Raw genomic sequence first — 24636 nt, forward strand, 5'->3', positions numbered from 1 at the left:
TAGAGGTGTCTACCCCACTTCCTGTACGGTGGACCCACTCTGACTAGGAAGCAGACATCCTCTTCCATACTGCCTCGGCAGTTGCCCCAGTGTTTGAGGAGTAATATAGCATCTTCCTCAGATTCTTAGTAATATATTCAGGATGAAAGTGGGACCGACACAGCTTTCCAGATAATTCGAAGTACAACAGACTGGTATCTCAATTTATCAGAACTACCAAGAGATGTGAAGTGCCCTCTTCCACCAGGGAATGCATCCATGGTTGGCATCAAAGAGGCACAGTGTCTGTGTTTTTGAACCTCTGCTGATCACCAAGGCAACCAGCTAATTCCCTGCAACCAAATGAAGAGCAAATCCAGTACCGCACACTGGCTCGGTGTGCACATCCCACCAGGGTCCAAGCGCACGAGACTGCAGGCTAGGAGTCATGACACAGCAAGAATGGCTGGGACATGGAATTTATTACGGTTAATATAAAATGCTACACCACCGATTAGCAAATCCAGATAAATAAATCCCTAATATGAAAATATTCAAATCATATTTCTGCCTAGGACATGTCCAATTTTGCATAAGCAAAATTCCCCTTTGCTAACATTTGGGGCAGTGACTTCTTGCTCAGGTTTACCTGAATTAATTGTTTGAACCCATTCAAATCACATATTTTACAGTTTTCTAACATGTTTGCAAGCACTGTGACCTCCTCTTCTCCACTTAACCTCTACCTCCCATCACCTCTTCTGAATAGGACTCATTTTCAAAAGGATTTTCTAAAATTCAAATGTGCTATAAACTAATTAAAGTGTGGACTATGCTGACACTTATTAAGAAAAACTCATACCTTGCACCTACAAAGAATTTAAATCCAGTCATAGAAAAGGGGATATAGGGGCCAGCCCCATGGCCTAGTGATTAACGTTGGCACACTCCACTTCGGCGGCCCAGGTTCAGTTCCCGGGCATGGATCTACACAGCTCATCGGTGGCCATGCTGTGGCAGCAAACCACATTCAAAACAGAGGAAGACTGGCACAGATGACAGCTCAGGGCAAATCTTCCTCAAGCAAAAAAGAGGAATATTGGCAAAGGATGTTAGCTCAGGGCAAATCTTCCTCAGACAGAAAAAAAAAAAGAAAAGGAGATATAACTATCAGTTGCAGTCATTTCTTAAGTTTTAAAGTAAGCTTCTTAGTTTATCTTTTACTTCAACCCGAAAAATCTTCCCTATCCCCTCAGCCATAAACCATAACCAACCGACGTGCTGCTGGTCCCGGGGTAACTGAGCCGTTCAACGACTTGCTATGGAGAAGAGGGAATTCGGCTGTTTGGGATTATATACCCTATGAAAAAACTCTATGCTTACCATTGAGGGACATAAACGTATCAACTTCTTTATATGAAGTAGTTTATCATTTTAATAAAAGATTTTTCTTCAACCTTACCTAACTGCAGGAGAAACATCTGCTAATGTTTACTTGCTTACTCAATAAATCACAGATAATATCCAAAAACAACATCCAGACTAAATGGTTCTGTGATATTTAGTAATCTTACACTTGAAAAAGTAACAACTGTATGTGTTCACAATTAAGGCACCCTCTTCCCCGTCCAACTGTTTTATTTGAACTGCTTCCTTTAATGAACACAAAATCCTGCTACAAACAGTGGGACAAATCACCAGAAGAAGAGAAAAAGCATTCGGCGCCACCATCTCCTCCAAGGATTGAGTCAAAGACTATACCAATCACTAGATGTGTTCTGTTCTAGAGGTGCAAAGACATGGAGAATAAACACTGCTGTGACAGTGATCGAACAGTACATCAAAGCAAGTCCAGGTCAAAAGGCATCCTGACTTTCTACTCCATTCTTAAGGCTTAACAGTAACCTCTGTGGCTGGCAAACACATACGTGTACACACACACACACACGCACCCAAATACTTTCCTCCCATAAGCTTTCTTTTTACTTACCATGTTTCTAGTTTACTAAATGCAATCACACGTTAAAGATACTTAATGAATCTAAAAAGTAGATCTAGGTGCTTTGACAACTGTTTCAGGAACAACTGAGAGGAGAGCCTCCAATTTTTAAACAGCACATTTCATTTAAAAAATTCTTTAACTTCTAAAGAGCTACCAGCATCATTTTCATTAACCAATAAGACTTAAACAGTCAGGACTGAAACACAGGAATATAAAGGTATCTTTAAAAACAGCTTATAATATTTAAATTTACCAAAGAGTATGTGATTCTTCTCAGAAGATGGAAAATAGCTCCAGATAAACAGCAGACTGTTTTCTCCTCTCTTATAAAACACTTGCAATACTTTTAAATGTAAATTTAATTCCAGTTATTCTTGGCTTTACTTTCTTACCTCTATATCAAAATTTAATTAGGAAAAAAGCAATATCAAGGCCTAAGTCCAGCTCCTGATGGAATAACTAGAATATTAAAATACAAAACATTTATATCTCCGCTTCCTTTGGCCTAACAGATACATTTAATAGTAAGTTTCTTTGAGGCCCCTTTTCTGACTCCCACAGCACTTTTATCTCAACCACACATCCTAACACTTAGAATTCAGGAAACATCAAGTAACAGAGCTAGAAAGATCATAAATTACAAAGGCAGTCCGGGAGGCAAGGCTGGTGAGCGGAGGGCTGGAACTCAGATCGAGGTTTGCAGATGCCCGATGTCCACGCTCCTCCCTGGGGCCAGGCTGCCTCCCCATAAGTGCCTCTTTGATTTGTTCATGTTACATATGCATCATTTTTCCTGAAAGGATCTTAGAATTTCAGTGTGGAACAGGAACTGAGCCTGGTGTATTTTTTGTTTGTTGTGTTTCATTTTTCTATTTTTCCTCCACGGTTTTTCCTCTGTTTTCCCCCTGAGTTACATAAGGCAACTCAGAACACAGACTAGCCTTCAACAAATAGCAGCCGAATTAAATTTTGAACTAGTAATTTGTCACACTGCAGAGTATTACTATACAATAGGAATTATTCTTAGCCTACATTTGTGTCTAAGAAGTTACAATACTGTTGGTAACCTCTAGAAAAAATGTGCTCTGGGAGAATTTTGAAAGTTTAGTTAATTAAATAAATGCATATTTATTAAAGTTTGTAGAGTCAGACAAGCAAATGTAAATTACTACTCAAAGAATTAAAGCAGTACCAAAAGAGTTATAGGCAAAACTGCATGGAAACTTTCACCCACGGGAGAAAAGAGATTGCCTCATGGCTCGGCTTATCCTACTATGTCCCTAAGAAACTATGAAAATATCTAGTCCACCTATGTCTAGGGAAAACACTATCGTATTTCTCCTCTGCTACTCACACAGAATACTTCTGGCACCAGATTTGTGGGTTTTCCCCACACCGACCAATTCTCCCACACCTGCTGAGTGTCCTGCAATTCGATTCAACTCAACCAGAATCAGCGCAGACCCCGCAGCTTAAGGGCTGGGTCCTACACGACTGCCCCGCTGCAGACGTCAGGTTAGCCACAACTTCTGTCTTACTGGCTACAAATCAGAGGTTCCCAAGACCCTTCCTGAGCTTTGATAATTCGCTTGAGCAGCTCACAGAATCCAGGGAAAAGTTCACTTACTATTGCTGATTTACTACAAAGGATATTTTAAAGGATACACACGAACTCCAGATGAAAAGATACACAGAGCGAAGTCTGGAAGGATCCTGAGCACAGGAGCTTCTGTCCCCATGGAATTGGGGGCACTAATCCCCTAGCGTGGAGATGTGTTCACCAACACAGAAGCTCCCCAAACCCCAAACTTCAGGGATTTCTTCATCACGAAGGCAAGATTGATTATTAAACTATCTTCTAACCCTCTCCCTTTCCAGAAGATGGGGGCGGGGCTGAAAGCTCCAAGCTTCTAATCATGGCTTGGCTGTTGTAGTGACCGGCCCCATCCGGGAGCCCAGCAAGAGCCATCTCAGAACAAAAGACGCTCCTAGGAAATTCCAAGGGTTTTAGGAGCTCTGTGTCAGAAATGGGGGTCAAAGACCAAATATTAGCAGAAACCGGGAGCAGAGACCAAAATATGTATGTTTTTAATTTTTTCACAACCTATTAACATGTATCTACCCATGGATTTCATAGACTACAACCCTGGATAAGAAAGAGCCGTCTGTGTAAAAGAAAATGGTAAGAAGTGAGGAACGAGATCAGAGTGAGGAAGAAAAGCTGAGCAAGGACACAGAACCTATGAACCCCTGAGGATGTGCCAGGTGTGTGGGTCTCTAACTAGAGTCAGAGTAGAATAAGAACTCTGAGTCTCTACTTTGCAACTCTGTTCACTTCTTTGCTTTGGTGATTTTCCAGTTTGGGTTTTGTTTTGTTTTGCCCTTGGTTACCTAGTAAAGTCACTGTTTAAAAAATTCCAACCCTGTTTAAACTAAACTAAGAAGAAAAGGAGAATTGTCCTTCTCTAGACGTGGCCGACAGGAATTTCAGAGGCTCTGGACGAGCAAGCCTCTCTGGTCACAGTTGTGGTGCCAGCTGGAGGCCAGGAAAGACCCAGCAGGGCTGTAGCAGAAGAGGGGGCACCTTGCAGACAAGGGGCCTCAGAGCTGCCTCAGGCATGCCTGGAAAATCCCATCAAAGGCCAGTTTGCCCTCTGCATAACAGCGCTGTATGACTGCCCCAGGTGACTGAATTAGGGAGGTCATTTTAGTCTGCCTGCAAACCCTTAGCCAGTTTCTTTTTTTTTAAGAAATAATTTAAATTTTATATTTTTTGAATTATTTTTTGAGATGCTGAAATCACTACTGGTGTTTAGTATGCTGCTAGAACCAGGAAGAAAAGGTTTGAGAATGAATCATTTTAAAAATCTAGAAGTAACTAGCTCCCTTCTTAGCCTTGTGTGTAGCACCTATAAGTAATTAGCGTCCTAAGGCCCCATAAAAGCTGCAGCTGCAAACCAGCTAAACAACAAACTACTCAATGACAGAGCCCTGCTAATAGGACATTGGCTGTGATGGGGCTCTGTGGTCACCGGAATTAAGATGTATAGCCTCTGAGGCTTTTCAGGAACAAAGCCCCCGAATCAGGAACCCAAGATGCCAGGATTCCACGTACTCTTCCACTTGCCGCTGCACTGCAGAGGGTGAGGCTGTGTGGCATGACACATACTCAACATCTCCTTAGTGCCCTTGAGCATCCGGGGCTGACTTAGGGGAGAGGGGTGGCAGGTGAGAGCGATAAACACTGCGTGTGTTTGAAAATTCCTGGGTGCCCTAGGAATCTTGACTGTATGGCGTCCACAGCACAGAGGAGCAGAACCACAGCATTTAAGTCATAGGAAAACCATCTCCCTCTTTCTCTTTGGAAGAAAATTTAAAGCAGAATAAAAGGAATTAGAAACTAAATAGCATTCCTTTAAAAATTTGAGAATATAACTCTAAAGAAAATGAGCAGATGATCAGTTAATGTAATAAACACTAGGATGTCTTATGCGTCCAAAATAACGAAAGCAATATAACAATCAATATAACAAATGAGATTTCCTTTTAACCCTGGCTCATCTTAGAAACTCAACCACGTTTGTTAGAAACACTTTCCTGACCATTTAGCCCCTCATTTTAGCTGTATGTCCTCCAAAAGTGTTACGTGTTTTAAAAGCTTTATAGTGTATATTTATTATAATAAGCAAGTTCTTTGAATTGTATTGAAATTTAAATGTAGGTGATTTCTTTTTCATTTCTAGTGAAGATTTTGATTATAAATAACAGTAGTTCTAGGAAATACGAGCCCTCAGCCCAAAGGGAGAGGATGCTCAGACATAGTAGATCCCGTCACTGTGTCTTGATACTGACCGAGGAGTGTCCCCAACACTCAGAAACTTGCATGGAAACGGAAACTTCCTGTGGGAAGAGTAAAAGTTAAAAAGAACCATAAGAGAAAAGATTTCAGTGTGGATTGTTCTTGAAACAAAAGCAAAGACTCCCTACTCGCTATTTGCTCAAAGTTTTCTCCATAATTGGAAAAAATTTAATTTCTAAGCTTATACGGACTAAATTTTAAGCCAAATTTCTCGTAGCAGAGTAAAAATAGTAAATAAAGCATATTTCCACACTAACAAATTAAGCATTGTCTGACCTAATCACATCTCCTTTAAGAAATTAATTTAAGAAGGGGAGATATAGCCACATTTCAATAGGAATAAAAAATGATTTTCCAAAACTGCTACAGTATGCTACTAATACAATTAAGGTCTGAAAAATACTTATGAATCAATTTAGTAACTAAGTATGTAAATGCACTAACCTGAATCAGTTCTTTTTTTAACAAAGAGATTTATATTCAAAAACTAAATTAAAATTATTAACAGAAGTTGAGTTCCCTCTTTTAACACACAAAAGAAAATATGTAATGGAAATCCTTCCTCTGGGTATAAAAATAACATACCTCCACTCTTTGAATTTTGTTTTAAAGTAAAGTTATCCTGAGTGGGAAACATTAAAACTTATTTGAAGTTACTGTATTTTTAAACTATAAGCAGTATCTTTTGAAGGGGCATTCTTGTGACACAGTTAACCGGGAGGTAACAGTTCTGTACTGCTACACCAACTTCACTAGCAGCAGCACCAAACACAGCTTGCCACACTGAGGCCTTAAGCTAGTAAGTAACATAAGGACAACAAATCGTAACATACTGTTAATAATTCTACTACTCTGGATAACTATTTCTTGGCTAAGTAAAATCTCAATAGCTCTGAAAATTAGTTCTGTTATTTACGTTTAGCTTAGCGAAGCAAGCACACCACAGTAAATGCAAACCAGTAAAACGTAAATGAAAAAGATCTGTCACTTTAAAAGCCACCAATTTCTCGGCTTAGCCTAATTTATAGCAATGGTTGAAAAATAAAATACTCATTGATAAATGTGCTAATTATTTCCTCCCAGGAATTAAGCCACAAATTCATAACCAAGTTTCCAGACCAAATTTCTAAAACACACACAAGCTCTGAAGAAGAAAAATGCATTTCCTTTCCAACCAGCCATCAGGGCGTCTTATTCATTTTTGATCAGGAGTACACTATTTACACCACAGTACATGCTAGTTAGCATCGAGCACACCGTTTAAAAAGATATAACGGGGAAGCTCTATGCTAGAATTGAGAACACCATAGGAATCACTGGCAAAGTCTAAAATGAAAAACAGACCTCTCAAATGCCCAGAGCCAGCAGCTACTGTCCAGAATCCAGCTCTTTCCAAGACAGCACAGATCTGCAGGAGACACAGCTCAAGTGGGAATGTCATCCCCTAAGGCGAGAGTCAGCAAAGTTCTTCTGCACAGGGCCAGAGAGTAAGTATTTCAGACTTTGCAGGCCATAGAGTCTCTGTGGCAACTACTCCACTCTGACTCGTGGCACCAAGGCAGCCACGGACAACATGTAAATGAACGGATGTGACTGTGAGCCCACAGACTTTACGGACCCTGAATACTGCATTTCATAGGACTTTCACTTGTCGTGATATATTATTTGTATTTTGATATTTTTCAATCACCTAAAAATGTAAAAACCATCGTTAGCTCACTAGCCAAACAAAAATAGGTAGCTGTTTTTGGTCCATTGGATTTGGCATGTGGGTCATAGTCTGTCACCTCGGGCAAGGGCCCAGTTTTCCTTTAGCTTGTGGCTATCCCTTTGCCCTCTATTTACATAAACCTACAAACTAGGTGCCGTCTATTTTAGCAAAGCATTCCATTTGCTTCTTCAGGGCTCTGATGGCCAGTCTCTATTTCTTCTTCATAGGTCCCAAAAGTCCAACAAAACAACGAAGAGATCAAGAGACACGGAGGACAGCCTGAAGAAAGGGCACAAGCCCCTCTTTTGTTGCTTTCCAGCTATGTGATCTTCTGCAAGTTACAGAACCATTCCACATCTCCATTTCACCATCTATTAAAAGGAAAGGATTGTGGTACCCGACCACCTGAAAGTAATTGTGAAGGGGCAGCTTTATACTGGGTATGGCAGGTAGGGCAGAATATATTACCTGTGGAGCAGAGTCGCCACCACAACTCAGAAACAAGACCTTGCCTGATGCTTCATCACTAAGTTGCTAGATTGTGGCAGCGCACAGGTCCCAGGTAGAGAAGGGAAGCTCAGTGAAATGAGTGAACATCCTGTGAAAAAGAGCAGCTAGCAATCTCACTGACTGCGTGCCGCTGTTCATAATTCTCCAAGTGAGCCAGAAACTCAACTGACATAAACTTCTTTGTGTTAAAAGAACAGGGAGGGTACTGTGAAGAACCCCAAAATGAATTAAGACTCAATCCTTGACTTCAAAGAATTCACAGTTTATTAAATATCAACATTTATCACACAAAGCAGGTTACGTCTCATATAAACCAGCTACATTAAGAAGTCAGACAGGGAGCCAAAGAAACATAGCAAAAGTAAGAGTTTCCCAGGAGCCAGATTTAAACAATGAACAGAATTTCAGGAGAACAGGCAGAAATAGAAATCTGAGTGTGTACAGTACATGTATACATCTAGGATTGTAGGACATGCAGATTCACAATTCCACTAGACATTACTAAACTGTTCTCCAACGATGTCACACCTCCATCAACAGTTTGAGTGCTTCCCATCCTCATAACAGCTGGTACGATCACAGTTTATATTTAAAATGCTTTAGTCAGTGTGATGGATAGAAAAGGCTATCTCAATTTAATTTTCATTTCCTGCCCTCACATTCTGTAGAGTTGTTTGTATGGCTGTTTTTATATCCTGAAATAAAAGGCACAGTCTATTTAAGGATGACAAGTCGTTCTGAGCGGCTGGAGTCCAGGACACAAAGTACACAGAAGACAAGCCTCTCTCTCTTCCTTCCAGAGCTTTCTCTAGGACCTTGGTCTTTCCCTCTCCACCCCGCAAATTACCGGTTTACATCAGCAGATACGGACAAACCTTTCCTTTCCTCCTTGAATGTGCCAGCGTAAATTAAAGAGTTTATAAATGAACATGGTTGAAAAATACTGGTCTTGACAGAAACACCTGAAACCATTTCCTCCATTTTTGCCCCAAACTTGGTTTCTTTCCAATTTAGATCATAGAATAGTCAAGGTACCCTAGAAAACCAAAAAGATTTTGATGCAGGTCTGGAGGCCTGGTTGTAAACGTTTGGCAGGAATACATCCATTCTGCTCCTTCTCTCGTCTAGAAGGCAGAAAAGTGCAGGAAAGGTAGAGCAGAGTATGAACTGGATTTACTGACACTTATCAGGAGAGTTTTGGGCTCAAAAGCTCCCATGGGGATAAAATTTTAAGATAAAATTCCCATAAATGATTCTAGGAGAAAATGATTGTTTTTAATCAAAATCTTGCTTAGATTCTTTCCATGCTAATAACAAAGGAACAACCAAAAAAAGAATGAACACAGCAGAACGCTCAGTAAATATAAAAGCAAGGTTCTCAACTCTGGTCAACACACAGCATCAAAGCTAGGAAAAACTATACTCCAAAAATTGATTAGTGTGATTCAAATGGCACATTCTCTACTACAGCGGAAAAATGGAAAATCACTATAAATATTTGCTTTCAAAAAAAGAGTCCCTATTATCATTCCAGTAACAGTATAATGCCACATTGCCTCAACTACACACAGATTTGTCCAATCCAGTGGTTTTCAATCCTGGGCAACTGTGCCCCTCAGGAGACATTTGGCCATTTTTCAATATGAGACATTTTTCATTCCTGCACCTAGAGGAGGTTCTCCTAGCAGCTAGTGGGGAGAGGCCAAGGATGCTGGTAAACATCCTACAGTGCACAGGACAGCCCCGCAACAAAAAATTATCTAGCTCAAAATGTCAATAGGGCCAAGAAACCCTGGTCTAATCTATTTCTTCATGGCAACCTGGGACATGGTGACAAATATCAGGGGTTAGAGATGATAAGCATTCTTCTTAGACTTCCTATTAAACCAGACAACTTAGAATTCTAAAGTTTGCTTGATATTTACATAGATAAATATAAACTTTCCAATTTAGTAATTTTCAGTTGTAATATTTTAGGGACAAAATGGAACAGAGTCCATGATTCTAGCCATCTTATCAAGCAGTGCACCGTGTATATTTATTAGCTTACCACATCTACCTATGCAAAAGTTCATAACCAACTAGCTACTGCTAGCTCCACCTATTACTAACTAATATTTTCCTGCATTTAGGCGATAACTAAAATCCCCATACCCACCCCCCAAAAGCAACCAGTCCTCAGGTTTCAGCAATGGGTTTTAAGTGGTCATTTACTGATGAAAACGTTTGTATCTGAAGTTCCCTTTCTCTGACGTTACAATACATTAAAATTTTACTATCTTCATAAAATTTAAAAGCAAGAGTAGGAAAGGAAGATGATTTTGACTATAAACTTAAAGTCAGCTACAAAGAGACGCCTTCTATGAAAAGTAAAGGGTGTTGGTAACAAAGTGAAATAAAATATACAAAGGCTGAAGAGGTCCCTCTAAAGTAGCAAAGCCCTTGGAGGTTATTTAATTTCCCAGTAAGTCTTCTTGGATGCTTCAACAAAGAAAGTCATTTTTCTGGGGAAATTTTTTTTAAAAATCTCCATTTCCAAGTTTGCCAAAGGCAATTTACTTGTCTAATTTCTAGTGTTACACTAGTGTTTTTAGTGTTACGCTAAAAGAAAATTCTAAAGTTATGAAAATTTAAAGGAACCACACAGGGTTCAGAAACCCATTTTAAACCCATCATATATCTGAGAGAAAGAAAAGCATCATGTAACTGACAGAAATCCATCTGAACGCTCAAGTTTCTCAAGCTAACAAAGCAAGTACTGTTTGGCAGGAATGTAGAAAGATGGGCATCTTAGTCCACTGCAGTTTTCTGAAACACTTAAAGATGAGGACAAAACTATTGCTACATGGATTAGCTAAGCTCTACACCAAATGTCAACTAGTGAATGGAAACCTGAAATAGAAATTTCCATCCTTGTGCTTAAGGAAAGTTCAAGCAGAAAAAGAAAAAGTGCCTAAATGCTCCTAATTAGGAAAAAAAAAAGTATAGCAAGAGGACATTTAAATCTAAGATCTAATTTCAGAGACTTGAGCAGAGTTAGCGCACAAAAGCGGAAAACTCCAAGGATGTCTCATGTGCAGCAAACGGCAGCAAAGTATGTTTAAAGAAACATGTGGTGAGGCTCTCTTTAATCTGGCTGAATGTAAAAAGTTTTGTTTTACATGAACTTGACTAGACTATTTGCTGTAGTTCCTTCTGAAAACAAGACACGGCACCAGGCTTAGGAAGAGGCTGGCTGGGGGAGAAGCTGCGCGTCCACGGCTTCCCCTCCAAAGCCCGAAGCAGCAAGGCTGCCGCCTGGAGGGACCCGGGAGCCTTACGGAAAACAACCAAGGTTCTGAGCGTTGTTTTTGGCAAGGCATAGGTGTTACCGGCTGCTTCCTGGGGCGCTGGAAGGAATGTGTCACCATCAATCAGAAAGTACACTGAGCCCCGTGTTTAGGTCACAAGGGAAAGACTGCCTCGTCCAACACGGATAAGTCATGCCAACTCCAGGAAAGAAGGAGAAAAAGTTGCGGGGAAAATGTGGGTGCCCGGGAACCTGCAAGGCCAAAAGGAAACCCCCACTTGTGCAGAAGCGAAGCTGGTGCGCTCTCAGGTCCCCGAGAACTCCCGGAGCCGGCAGGGCGGCGCTCCCACGCTCCCCGGGGGACACAGCGCCCGAGCGCGGTTCCGGGGACGACCTAGGCGCTGCAGGGCGGAGGGACAGTCCGCCCACGCCCCTCGGGGGCCCCGGGGAGCGTCAAGCCCCCCGCCACCTCGGCGGCCGGAGGAGGACGGGCTCCCACCTCCTCACCTCTACGGCCCGGGGGCGGAGGGGACCGGCCCGCCCCGACTCACCTGGCGAGTCCCGCGCGCCGGGAGGCGGATGAATGAACCGCCCACCCGGCCGAGCCTCGCGGGACGGCTCACCTGTGGGGATGCCGGGGGCCTTCTCCGAGTCTGCCCCCAGGCAGGGACGCCGGGGCAGGAGGACGAGCGCCAGCAGCAGCAGCCGCGGCCTCGCCGCGCACCACCCCATCTTCGGCCCCCGAGGGCCCGCGCGGACTCCGCTCCCCACCGCCCCGCACGGCCCACTTCTCGCGAGAGCGCGGGGGCCCGGGCCGCCCCGGCCGGCGACTGCGGGGGGCGGGCGACCAAGTGCGTGCTGCGGGCCCGCGGCGGAGTCGGCCGTCGCGGAGGCTCAGCGGGGCTGGCACCCCCGGCGCCGCGGGCGGTTTATAGGCTCCCCGAGGGGGAGGCAACGGGGCGGGCCGCACCCCGGCTATTGGCCGCCGGCTGACCCGCTGCGCGCGCCCCTGCGGTCGCCGGCGCCCGGGCCCACGTCTGGGGCTGTGCGCTCAGCTTGGACCTATTTAAAGCGTGTCTGGGCTACGTGTGGCGGCTCACGCAGGGCTGCGGCGGCCGCGGGCGGCGCGCGCCTCGCCGGGGAGTGGGCCTGGGAGCGGGGAGGGGCGCCCCCTCGGTCCCCCCCCGCGCCCCCGCCCCGAGCTGCGCGGGCCCCGCAGGGGGCGCGGTCGCCCTTCTCGGGCTGGGGTCTGCGCCGCGGTCGGGGGGACTGCGCATCCGCGGCAGCCTTGGTTGAGTGGGACCTCGCCATCCTCCAAGCCGTGGAAAGGGACGCCACCTCCACCCGCCCCCACCCCCCCCCCCCCCCAGTGAACTCGGGGCTGGGTTTCTCCTGCAGACGGAAGGCCCTGTTTTTACTCTACTCCGTAAGCCGATAGTTTTGATCGTCCCGTGGACATGTCTTCCTCCTCCGCCTGCGCCGGGACAGGCGCAGACTCCGTCCAGCAGCGGCTTGTCAGTGCCGCGGCGGCCGCGTGCTGCGCGTGTAAGCTGGGCCCGTGCCTGACAAGGCCTGCCTGCCGCCACATGGAAAAGTACTCGCCCAGTGTCGTCGGAGCGCTCCGCGCCCGGGCGCGTCTTCTCCTGTTCCAGTTCTGAGTCATGTCTAAGCCAATTCCTTTTTGCTGTATGACTGCTTGAGGAGAAGATACTCTTTAGCTAGCCCAGTGTTTAATCTGGTGGGATGAGCGGGGGCCAAAGCACAAATTAAGACAAAAGCTGACAATTTTGTCCCATATGTTTTGTGACATGAGCTGTCTCGTGGGAGAAAGAGAATCAGACTGGCAGTATGGTCGGTAGTATTCTGGGATTTTCTACCTCTGTCTTCCTAAAATAGAAAAAACAAAAACCCAGATTTGAGCCAATACCCTTTCCAAGTCTGAGCCTTTGAAATTAAAATAAAATTGTTGAAAAATATATGTTCCGTGATGATCTCCTTTTATCTAAAAGTACCACGATATCTAGAGAAGATGAGTACTAAATGGTCACATTAAACACAGGTAGGAAAACCTGCAAAGAAATGTTGCTTGGGGTGTGGCATTTTAGGGAAAGAACCATTTCCTGTGCCCAGAACTAAGCCAGTTATTACTGTGTTTTGAAGGTTTGGTCTCAGTTTTTTTAGAGGAAAGTTGGACAGAGTTCAGAGAAGAGTAACAAATAATTAAAGAAATGGAAAGTATGACCTGAGAGAAGAATGAAATAAGGCTTATTTAGCTTGAAGAAGAAAAAGCTAGGAGACGGATTCCTCAATAACATCTCTCAGTGTGTGGCCAGCGCCGCTCCATAAAACCAGGCAGAAAGCAAACAGCAACAGTCATCGGAGACGGAGGACTCTGCGAGGAATGGCTGGTCTTCGGGCCAAATCTCAGTCTCCAGAATGCCAAACCTGTCTTCTTGCCTGAACTCTGCCCAACTCCTCGAACTTGACTTCTTGCATCCCTAGTTCTCTACTATCTTCAAGAACTTGCATGGTTAGAACCTGGCTTTCTGCCCCCCACACCCCGTCTGGCTCCATGCACGCTTACAGCCTCTCTACATCACAAGTGTGTGTGTGTTTCAATTGCAAAGTCCATCAACAATTGCAGGTTACCATGACATTCCTCCTTCTCTGTTAAGGCTCACAGGGTCAGGACTGTAAGGCTTGTATAAAGCAAGTGTTTCTTTGGGATTTTCAAAATAGCCAGACACATTTATCGCCGTCTGACAGAGCCCCAATTCTGAAAACAAATCCTTCCTGCTTTCTTATGTTTCCAGCTGTCTACTGAACATTTCTCCTTGGACATTCCACTGGCACAAATTCCAAAGATTTTAACTCATCAAATCCAGATCCCACTCCCAGCTTCCTCCCCTGTGCTAATGATGTCGCTGCTCACTAACTCCCATGGCCACAGACATTTTCTCCTTCTCTCCTCCCACCCCCCGCAAAACACAGAGCTGCCTTCCAAATCTAGTCATTTTTTCCCTTCGCATTTTCTCTCCATCTCTTTCTTCCCATTCTCACTGCTCCTCACTAATGCATTCCTGAATATACCCTAACTGTGCTGTTTCAACTGTTTCCTAACTGATCGCCCTCCCTATGGACCCTCCCTGGCCCCAGTACAATACCACTGTATACCATAGCTACATCATCGTACTCAGATATCCTTTTGATTGCTTCATCCCCAAACTCAAAGATTTCATCCTAATCCCTTAACCTAGAATTCAAATTCCTTTGCTATCAAAACTGGTCACATCTTGCTGTACCCTTTACCCTATACCCAACCAATCTGGTTTTCTTTATTCTCTCCCAAAGCAGGCCAAAGACTTTGTCACTTTTAATCTCTAGAGTTTGGGTAAGAATCACTGTGTTCATTTGGGTTCCTCCAAGGCCCAACCCTGAGCCAACATTCAAGGACCAGCGGTTTGTTGGGAGTTTCGAGGAAAAGGGGTAGTTGACGGTGAAGCGGCACAGGAAAGGGAAGTTAGCCAATAATGGTACATTATTAAATCTGCCACAGTAGGTGACTGGAGCTCAAGCCTTCAGAAATGATGTACAATATAGCCCTCAGAAATATCCTGGCCAAAGGGCAAGAGAATGGGGATATGTATGTCCCAACACTCAACAGACACTGAGTAAGGGCTTCAGGGCACCCGTTAATTCTCAGGCCTCCCAGCCTGCTAGGCTCGTAGGCATAGCAGCTGCCCAGTAATGATGCAGGTCTTGGCCATGAGAAGTCAAGTTGACATGCTCAGAAATGGCAAGGAGATCTGAGGAGAAACGGGAGAAGCACTGACAATATCTCCTCAGCCACCATGCGTTTGTTCATGTTATCCCTCTATCTAAAAAGCTCTCCAAACCTCTCCTCCTCTCTTCATTGAGCTGACTTCTGTCAGGCTGAAGTGCCACCTCCTGCAGGAAGCCCAACTTGAGTGCCTCATCCTACCTCAGGCTGGATTAGGTGTCCCCATGCCATGCTGTCTAACTCCTTAAACAAACCTTCTCATTTTTGGAAGCTTTTTATTTGATAGTTTGTTTATTGAGGGTAGGATCCAATTCTTCTTTATGATTGTGTACTATGTAAGTGGCACATGTATTCATTCATTCAAAAACCGTTGACTGTGCACCTACCATATCTCAGGCACTGTTCTAGATGCTAGTAAAACAAATATCTCAGTGAAAAAACAAACAAACATCCCCATCCTTATGGAGCTTTTACTCTTATGTAAAGAAAGAGACAATAGACATATAATGGTGATAATTGGTAGAGAGAAAATAAGTCAGGGAAGGTAACTAGGAAGGACCAAGAAGGAGAGGGCATAGTGACTCTGAACAGGGGGTCCTGGAAGGGCCTCACTAAGAAGGTGGTGCTTGAGCAAAGGCCTGAAAATGGTGAAGGGAAGGTGATCATGCTGTATGGGGGAACTGTGTTCTGGGAAGAAAAAACAGGAAGTGCAAAGACCCTGAGGCCAGAACCTATCTGGAGAGTTGTAAGAAGGCAAGAGGGCCAAGAGCAGGAGTTAGTGACTGTGGGTCAGATTAGTAGGAGAAGGTGCTGAGAGGTAACAGGAGGGGAGGAGTGAGCTGATAAGCAGACAACAGGCTTAGTATAGAGCCTGGTAACAACTTTGTCCTTGAGGACATTATGCTAAGGGAAATAAGCTAGCCACAGAAAAACAAATACTGCTTGATTCCACGTGTATCTAAAAGGGTCAAACTCATAGAAGCAAAAATAGAATGGTGGTTGCCAGGGGCTGGAGGGAGCGGGGAAAGGTGCTAATCAATAGGTATAAAATTTCAGTTATGTGAGATGAATAAGTTGTAGAGATCTGCCGTCCAACGTTGTGTCTGTAGATAACAATACTGTGTTGTACACTTAAAAATCTGTTAAGAAGGTAGGTCTCATGTTAAGTGTTCATAATCAACTGAAAAAAAAAGAAAGAGAGCGCCATTTGGATGGTTGTAAGCAGAGCAGTGAGCTGATCTGATGTGGGGTTTGAAAGGATCACTGAGTCCGGATGCTGGGGTGGACTACGAATAAGGAAGCTGAGTGGGAAAATGAAACGGCAAAGCCTGGAGACCAATTTGGGGGCTAATGCAGTGGTCCAGGAGATGATGGTAGCTTCAACCTGGTTGGTAGCAGTAAAAGCAAGTCAGTTTCTTAATAGATTTTGATTGTAGAGCCAAGAAAATTTGATGGTTTCTATGTGGGTGTAAGAGAAAAAAAAGGAGTCAAGGATATTTATTCAATGAATATTTGTTGAGTGAATGAGGAAGTCAAGCCTTGGGAACACAGATAATAGCCCTGGGGAGGGAGAAAGAAGGAGAGGTTACATGAACCAGATGAGAAAGAAAACCACCAGACAGCCAAGAGCTGAAACTGGGAGAAGACGGACCCTCAGTTGGGGAGAGGAAGGGGAGTCAGCAAAGGAGATGGATACAGTCAGACAAATCGAAAAAATTCTACAGAAGGGAAGCTTGGGAAATAGGAGGAAGCGTGAGAAAAGGTGGTTGATTTTCGCTTTAGGGACATGAGTTTAAGATCAAAACCTTAGATGGGAGCAGAAACCACGGTGGCTGTAAGATATGAACTGGAGATGAAGACGTGGAGGCCATGGTGAAGCAGAAGTATCACGCTGTGACTCTTCCATCTAAATCAGGCCCCTCCTGCCGACATCAGAGGACGGGCTTTCTAATTTTAGGGTGAGCGTGTTGCCACCAAGCTGAAGGCCCCTTCTACATATGAGGCTTGTAGCAGGCTCTGCGGGCCCGAGCAGTTTTCTTTTTAAATTCTGTAAGTTGCAACTTGAGGGGAATGATTTCCAAAGTGACTTTTTCAAGAGTTGGATATCCAAACAAAACCCGTATGAGAAAATAAACTGACCCTCTTAACCTATGGTAAGAAAAATAGGTTTCTTCCCCCAACAAAAACAGTGATTTATCATAGGGAAATGTGCATGGATTGTCTCCTGAAATTTTCACTCCTCTGGTTTCTTATTGTCTTTAGGAAAAGATAAGAACCCTTTATAAATCTTGGTTCTCATTCAGAACTTCCAGCCAAATTCCCATTTTTTTATCCTTTATTGTATGTTTTAGTCATCTGAGCATGATTGTATAGTATCTTCCCTAGGTAGATGTGAATTCTGAAACCCTGGTACCTAGCAAAATGATGTCAGATGTAAAACTAAACTCAGCCAGATTCAAGTAGGAAGAGCAGGCCAGGATAGTAAAGAGAGCAGAGGGCACACACGTATTCCACAGATGATCCTAGCAGATGTTTTGTGACTAGTTGCACTGATTAGGACAGAGCTGTCTAGGCCATGAGTCACCCTACAAGGTCAGCAGCAAAAGTTTGTGGCTTATGCATTCAATCTTCCCAACATATTTTGCCAAAGTTCCAAGCTATGACATATTTGTTGGCGTAGGTGACACCAGAATGACATTAACTATGATTAACCAATATAGTGTCAAAAATTTCTTGTTCAACAGTAGTTTTTAATGATTTTTGATGGCTCTCTGCCCTCACGGTCCCTCATTCTCCTGCCTCACAGGACCATTTAAGTCCTTTCTCTGCCCTGAAGCTAATAAGGTTTGTGTCAATGGCCCCTCACTTGCAAGGGCCTCTGCTAGTGTTGAGAGTGGCTGGGAATTGTATAATATCCTGGGTTGGGAAGGAAGCCAGGCTGTAATTAAGAACAATTACAAAAAAAGCTTTCCTCAGAAACTCACTCAGGAAATCATAAGAAAAGAAAAAAGAGACCTGAGCCTCAAGTGTTAGTTTTTCTTTTCTTATCCTAAATAAGTACTTACTTCTTTACCTTATTTTACATTTGTAAGTCTATAGTCTTTTTTCTTAAAGATCCCTAAAGTGATGTAAACTTTAGGCTCTATTGCACCTTGACTCGCTCCTTGACCTACCCCCAGAATCTAGACTAAATCCTTTCCATAAGTATTGAGACTGCAACAAGTCTCTGATCAGCTATTCCTGGGCTCAGCATGGAGGCGGACCTTTCTGAGTCGACTCTGACCTATTCTAAGCCCCGTTTCCAGTACTGCTATCCTTAACTGATTCCTCTGTAACTGACCTTAGCTCAAGTATCTTGGATCCCTGTCTGAATGCCCAGTTCATCTCAGACTAAGACCTTCCCTTACCCTTGCATAAATCTCCAGAGAATGGAGCTCTGTAGCTTCCCAACCTGTGAACCTCCTCAAGGTCTCCTGCTGGCCTTATCTTACCATGTGCTATTGGGTGCTTCCTTATGTGCCCTGCCCTGTGACTGGCTGGTCTACAGGTTCTGGTCATCCCTGTTCTGGCAAAGCTGATTATGGCAGAACTGAACTGAACATATATTGATTACAAGTGTTTGATTCAACCAGAATACCATGAGTTAAATAATTGTATTATAATGTCACTTGGTGAGATCTCCAAGGATGCTAATTGGAATTGAAGCGTAGCCTAACTAAGAAAATATACAGATCTGTTATGCAGTAAAACAGATGTGAATTACTCTAATAGTAGATGTTATAAAAAGAATAGAGAGGATAAAATAATAGAAAATTATAAAGCCTTGGCCTTAGAGAAATGGCTACTATTCAGAAATGTGCCATAAATGTGCAAGTATGATTTTTAATCAACATCATTCCTAAAATCTGGAAAATGAATTCTGTGACATACACTGAAGGAAATATTTTTGCAGTAGAACTGAAAGGAAGGAGAATTTACTTTAAAGCGTGTGCCAGTTGAGAAAAGCATAGCGTTGGCCAACGTTCCACGCCATGACCAGCCTGAATGTACCACCCAGAATGATGTGTTGTCTTCTTCAGAGCATTTTCCATTACAGGTTTCCAAAAGGGATGATTTGCATCAGATATAATTTTCTGTATTATAGACGCAGATCACAATTCACAGAGCCCTTCATACTTTTTGAAGATAGCCATAATGATCATGAGCCCATTTGCTGACTGTGTATGAGCCTCTTTGTATCGTATGTGAAATGTTCAGGGAACTCCCTGCAGGCATTGTATTTTGCAAAGTTCTCTGACATCATAACACCACTCTGGAATCAGAAGGTAGCCATTTGGTGACTGCCCTCTAATTCATCTCTTACTTCAATCACAATGTTTTTCTTTATTACTACTTTAGTGTTACTTTGTTAATGTGTGGCCCTCTTACTTTTTCCCAGCTGTAAACGTGAATCTTAAAGATCACAATTTAGAGGGCCAGCCCCGGTGGCCTAGTGGTTAAGTTCAGAATGCTCCACTTGGGCAGCCCAGATTCAGTTCCTGGCATGGATCTATGGTGCTCTCTTTGTGGCCATGCTGTGCTGGTGGCCCACATACTAAAACGAACATAGAGGAAGATTGGCATGGGTGTTAGCTCAGGGTGAATCTTCCTCAGCAAAAAAGAAAAGAAAAATCACAATTTAGAGATAGTTAACACCAATTTTAGCCAACAGCGAAAGCACTATTGAGGTGCAAAGGATTATCAGCATTTAAAAGAAAAATATTTTAGGTATAGACTACAAAAGGCAAATAATCATTTAAAGAACAAATTTTTAAGCAAGAATTGTTTTTTCTTAAAAATTTAAAAATCTCTCAAATGAGAAATACTATCAAATCAATCATTCTAACGCCTCTCTTTAAATTCTTTAGTTTTTCAATAGTTGTAATTTATTGCCTAACTCAAAACAAATAAATTAAAAGTATCCACACAGCAAAATTGCCCAAAATCCATCACAACAGTAGAGAATCCCTTTTTCTCTTTACTCCACCCATGGTTTTCTTAACGTAGGTGCATAGTTGTGCATTCCTTCAGTCAACAAATGACTGCTGTGTGGGCACCATGTTCCAGACACCACTTTGTCTTTAGGATTCCAAGATCAATCAGACACTTCTCTCACTTTGAACACCTCTGTGCATGTGTAAATCACTCTACTAAATAGTAAACTAAATAATAGCATGCAATTCTTTAGTCTACAATATGTCTAAGTAAAAATTATTAAAGAAAAAATAAATGTTTTAAATTTTGGAAACTGATTATTTTGGAAATATTTTAATGTCCCAGATAAAATAATAATTTGAATTATCCTCTCAAGATAATATTTCTTGTCATTTGTTGTTTATAAAGATGAAGTGTATCAATTTTGGCATATAATTAAATAAGAAAAGTATAAAATATTGTATGCTTTCATGTCTTTCTTTTTTTTGTTGTTCATGTCAATTCTAAGTATCAGTCAGGATTAGAAGTATAGTACCACGTAAGGAAATAATTAATTCTGATATTTCAGTTACCTAAAAAAATAACAATTACCAAAAATGTCACTTTTTATTGCAAAAATAAAGCAATGAAAGGTAAGTTATTATGATTTAATGTGGTTTTTACTCTTGACCAATAGGACATGTCACCTAACTTTCAAATGCCCTAATTTCTCTCTCTGTCACAAAACTGATTCCCCATTTTTAAAGTATACTCTGAAGATAATTCAGCAATGGTAATATGGCATTATGTTTATGTCAGATCTTTGATTCAGGCCAACTTGGCTTCCAATCCTAATTCTATCACTTAACACCTGTGAAGCCTTGATGTAGTTTCTTAAGCTCTTGAACTGTCTAAAATGACAGAAAATTTATTATTGCATATCCAAGGGTGTCCAGAAGTAGGGAGGTCTAGGCACAAGGTGTTAGGTATCCAGCTCCATTTCTTTCTGATGCTCTTGGCCTGTACTACTGTGGTTCTTGGACTGGTGGTAACATGTGTGCAGGAGTTCTGGGCATTACATTGACAGGAAGATGTCCAGAAACGGAAAAGAAACTGCCTTTTTTCATGTCTTTGCCCTGAGCTACCCAAAAAACGTGTCAAAAGACTTACCCTGGTGTCATTGGCGAGAATTAGGGCACGTGGTCATTCCTCAACCAATAATGGTGGGGGAAAGGGATTGCCACTCACATTCAGCTGCTCAGGATCTTCCCCCAGAGCTGTGGATAGGGTGAGCTTTCTCTGAGTCACACGGGGGGAATTTGTTTTGGAAACTTAAACAAAATTGAGGTTCCATTAAGAAGAATGAGTAAATGATTGACAGCCAACATAGTTCATTATCTATTTGTTGACTAGCTACCGAGGAGGATTCAGTACTCTTGTCATACACACACATACACGTGCACGCTCACACAGGAAACTACACACACTCCCTCTCCAAACCTCCCAAAGTAAGTCATGATTTTAGTTAGATTAGTGCCTAAAGTTTGCATGATTATGGCCATGTAAATAATATTCACTGTTAAGCTAGGTAATTTACTATGGTTTCATTTCCTTTCTTGTGTGCTTTCTGCTTTTCCTGGAATTAATAATTACATTTTACAGAATTTAACTGTCATATTTTCAGTGAGGTGTCATGTCATATTCATCTGATGTGAGTTCCTGAGTCCATGCCCCTCTGCTCCCTATTTTGCAGAGAATAAATCTCCATGCTACTGGGGGGAGAAAGGTGGAAGTCACAGGAGAAACAGTTTTCTGGCCAGGCCAAGTGGCACGGGGGAGGTCTACGTACTTCTGTACAGACCTTAAACCAATCCTTTTGCTTGTAACCCTACCACTTAAATTCACATCCCAAGGTATTTGATGGCTCCAAATTATGAGCCTTTCTCTAGCAAGGATTGTTTTGTTTTGCTTTCGAATTCCTGTCTACAGGCACTCAGGTTTCCGCTTCCTCTGCCCTGATGAGAATTAACAAGGATAGTTTACATCTTCCCATAATTTACTGATATCATCCTCTCCCATCCCATTCATATTACATTTTGAGTTTCCCCATTTGGGATTTTATTCATTCACTTACACTTTATTGGGATTCCTGGAGAAAGTAGACATAAATGCACGTGTTTAATCTGCTGTGTTTAACTAGGTGTCTGTTTCTTAACTGCATTAAACTTCAATTTCCACACCAATAAAATGAGAATGTTAATAGTACCTATCTGTAAGTATGGTTGATGGATTAATGGTGCAAAGCATTAAAATTTTTAGTATACTGCTAACACATAGTAAGCAGCAAATGTATTATTATTAAGATCATACAATAAATATACATATGACATTTATATACAACAAATAGTGCATAGCAAAATATATTTAATTCTCTCTCTTTTATATTAAAAATTCCATAAAAGAATATTACCTATTCTGTTGATTATTAATATATGTTTTTCAAATTAAATTGAAATGAATTTTTAATACTTGCATTACAAGATCCTACTAATTAAGTAAGGAAACATCTTTGCAACTACAATCATGTATTCTGCAGAGGGAGACAAGTAGGTCTGTTAGGCTCGAATCATGAAAACGAAAGCTGAAAGGCCCCCTTGTCACTGGTACATATTGATGACCTCCCTCTCCCCTGCCCAGGCAAATAATTCTCTCTTTGTTGTGGTTGTAAAGCATTAGGCTTTTGTAATCATTTCTTAAGGGGAAACTATTGGTTTTAATAAAATGATTTGGGGGAGGGGCAAATAATGAGACTTGAAAATGGATTTATAAATATTTTTAATATTTCTGAAACTTTGCTCAAAAACTGAGGGACTTCCATAGAAACCATCATCATTAAAGGATATATAAAGTCCAAGTCATCAATATATTATTAAAGGTATATTCTTTAAAAACTGTATCATCAAGATGAACTTAGTCACTGAAGAAAGAATTTGGTGGCCTCTGGACAGTCTATAAAAAAGGGAAGCAGTTAGGGGCCGGCCCCGTGGCCGAGTGGTTGAGTTCGCGCGCTCCGCTGCGGGCGGCCCAGTGTTTCGTTGGTTCGAATCCCGGGCGCGGACATGACACTGCTCATCAAACCACGCTGAGGCAGCGTCCCACATGCCACAACTGGAAGGACCCACAACGAAGAATATACAACTATGTACCGGGGGGCTTTGGGGAGAAAAAGGAAAACATAAAATCTTTAAAAAAAAAAAAAAAAAAGGAAGCAGTTAATCAGTTTATCACTAAAGGGCTTTCCGGATCCCAGCAGCTGCGAGGGCTCCGTCCTGCTCCGCACTGCCTGGTGTTGTCTGCGTCCCGTCGTCACACTTGCTATCTCAGAGTGTGCTTACTTCCTCATACGTGTATGGGTTGTATTTTCCTTTGAGGCAGAGCGGTGCCTGATTCCTGTTTGTATTCCCCAAAGCCCTGGCACGATGCCTTGAAAATTTCAGGCATGCGACAACTATTGATGAATGAGAACATTTCCCTGTTTCCCCCTTTCCGTCAGATAAAGACCCAGTTCGTGGTTCCCTTTTCTAACCAAGGTTTCAGCAATTGATGGATACTTATTTTACTTACTGTACCGGGATTAAGGAAACAAGATATTGACTCTTCTCACGTAATTTTAAATCATCCCCTCACCCCTGATCTAAAAACTATTATAATTGTATTTTCCTGTTTTTAATTGCTCCTCTCTTTAGCATCATTATATCTGAATCCCCACTTCTCCCCTTCTTTTTGGTTCAGGCACGAGGGAGCTGGTGTTAAACCCATGGTCGTGTGGTATCTTTGGGAAGAGCCATGATTGGCCATTGTACCTTTTCAGTACAGTGAGGGATGTTCAGTTGGTCATGATTTTTTTTGTCATCAAATTCTAAACTTTGGTTATAAATAAAAAATAATGTTAGTTTGCAGTCTTATATTGTGACATGGTGAATCTTATCAGAAAACTGGCATTTAAAAATTACTTTAAAAGAAGTGTAATGTATTATCAGGTTTGAGATAATAATATGCAATAAGAACCAAAATGTTTTCTATAGGAGTTCCTCTCCCATTTGGTAATGGAAGTCAATAGGAAAACAAGAAGAAACTTACTCATGACTTTACAAAACTATAACTGATTGATAAAACCTTTTCTGATTTTAATAATGTGTATACCAGTACTCTGTGAAGTCAGTCAGTCTTGACTGGGCGTCATTAATAACATGATGATTTCCTCAGAAGACATTCATGTTCATATCAATTTTTTACTGTAAAATATTTGTTGTTTTTCCAGGGTATTGAATTATGGAATTTTTTAAAGACTATAAGTTGTATGTGTTTGGAGGGATGAAATAAAGTTTGATTTGGAGCCTTGGGAATTCATTTAAACATATGCTTGTTGTCCTGTTGTGTAGATAAGAAGTCTTCCTGAGCCTCTAGAAATCGTAACGCATATGGAAATGTAATTAATTACAGTTATGGGCCTAGAAATGTCAAAAAATTATTACAGTCTCTTGGATGAAAT

The 24636-nt window shown here is 42.1% G+C and overlaps 1 protein-coding gene across 4 annotated transcripts in view; it reads right to left on the reverse strand.

The window, feature by feature from the left end:
* PLOD2 (procollagen-lysine,2-oxoglutarate 5-dioxygenase 2) overlaps positions 1-12458 on the reverse strand; it is a 94983-nt gene extending 82525 nt beyond the window's left edge. For 2 of the 4 annotated variants that reach the window (XM_023621063.2, XM_023621062.2), the window contains exon 1: positions 11902-12255. In XM_023621063.2, coding sequence (XP_023476831.1) covers positions 11902-12082 — 181 coding nt within the window. In that variant the 5' untranslated portion in view covers positions 12083-12255. Of the gene's footprint in view, positions 1-11901 lie in introns of all 4 variants that reach the window. The other 2 variants (XM_023621065.2, XM_023621066.2) reach the window with 2 other exon arrangements.
* Between the last annotated feature and the right edge of the window lie 12178 nt (positions 12459-24636).

Source organism: Equus caballus, chromosome 16 (assembly GCF_041296265.1).
Source record: "Equus caballus isolate H_3958 breed thoroughbred chromosome 16, TB-T2T, whole genome shotgun sequence".
NCBI lineage: Eukaryota > Metazoa > Chordata > Mammalia > Perissodactyla > Equidae > Equus > Equus caballus.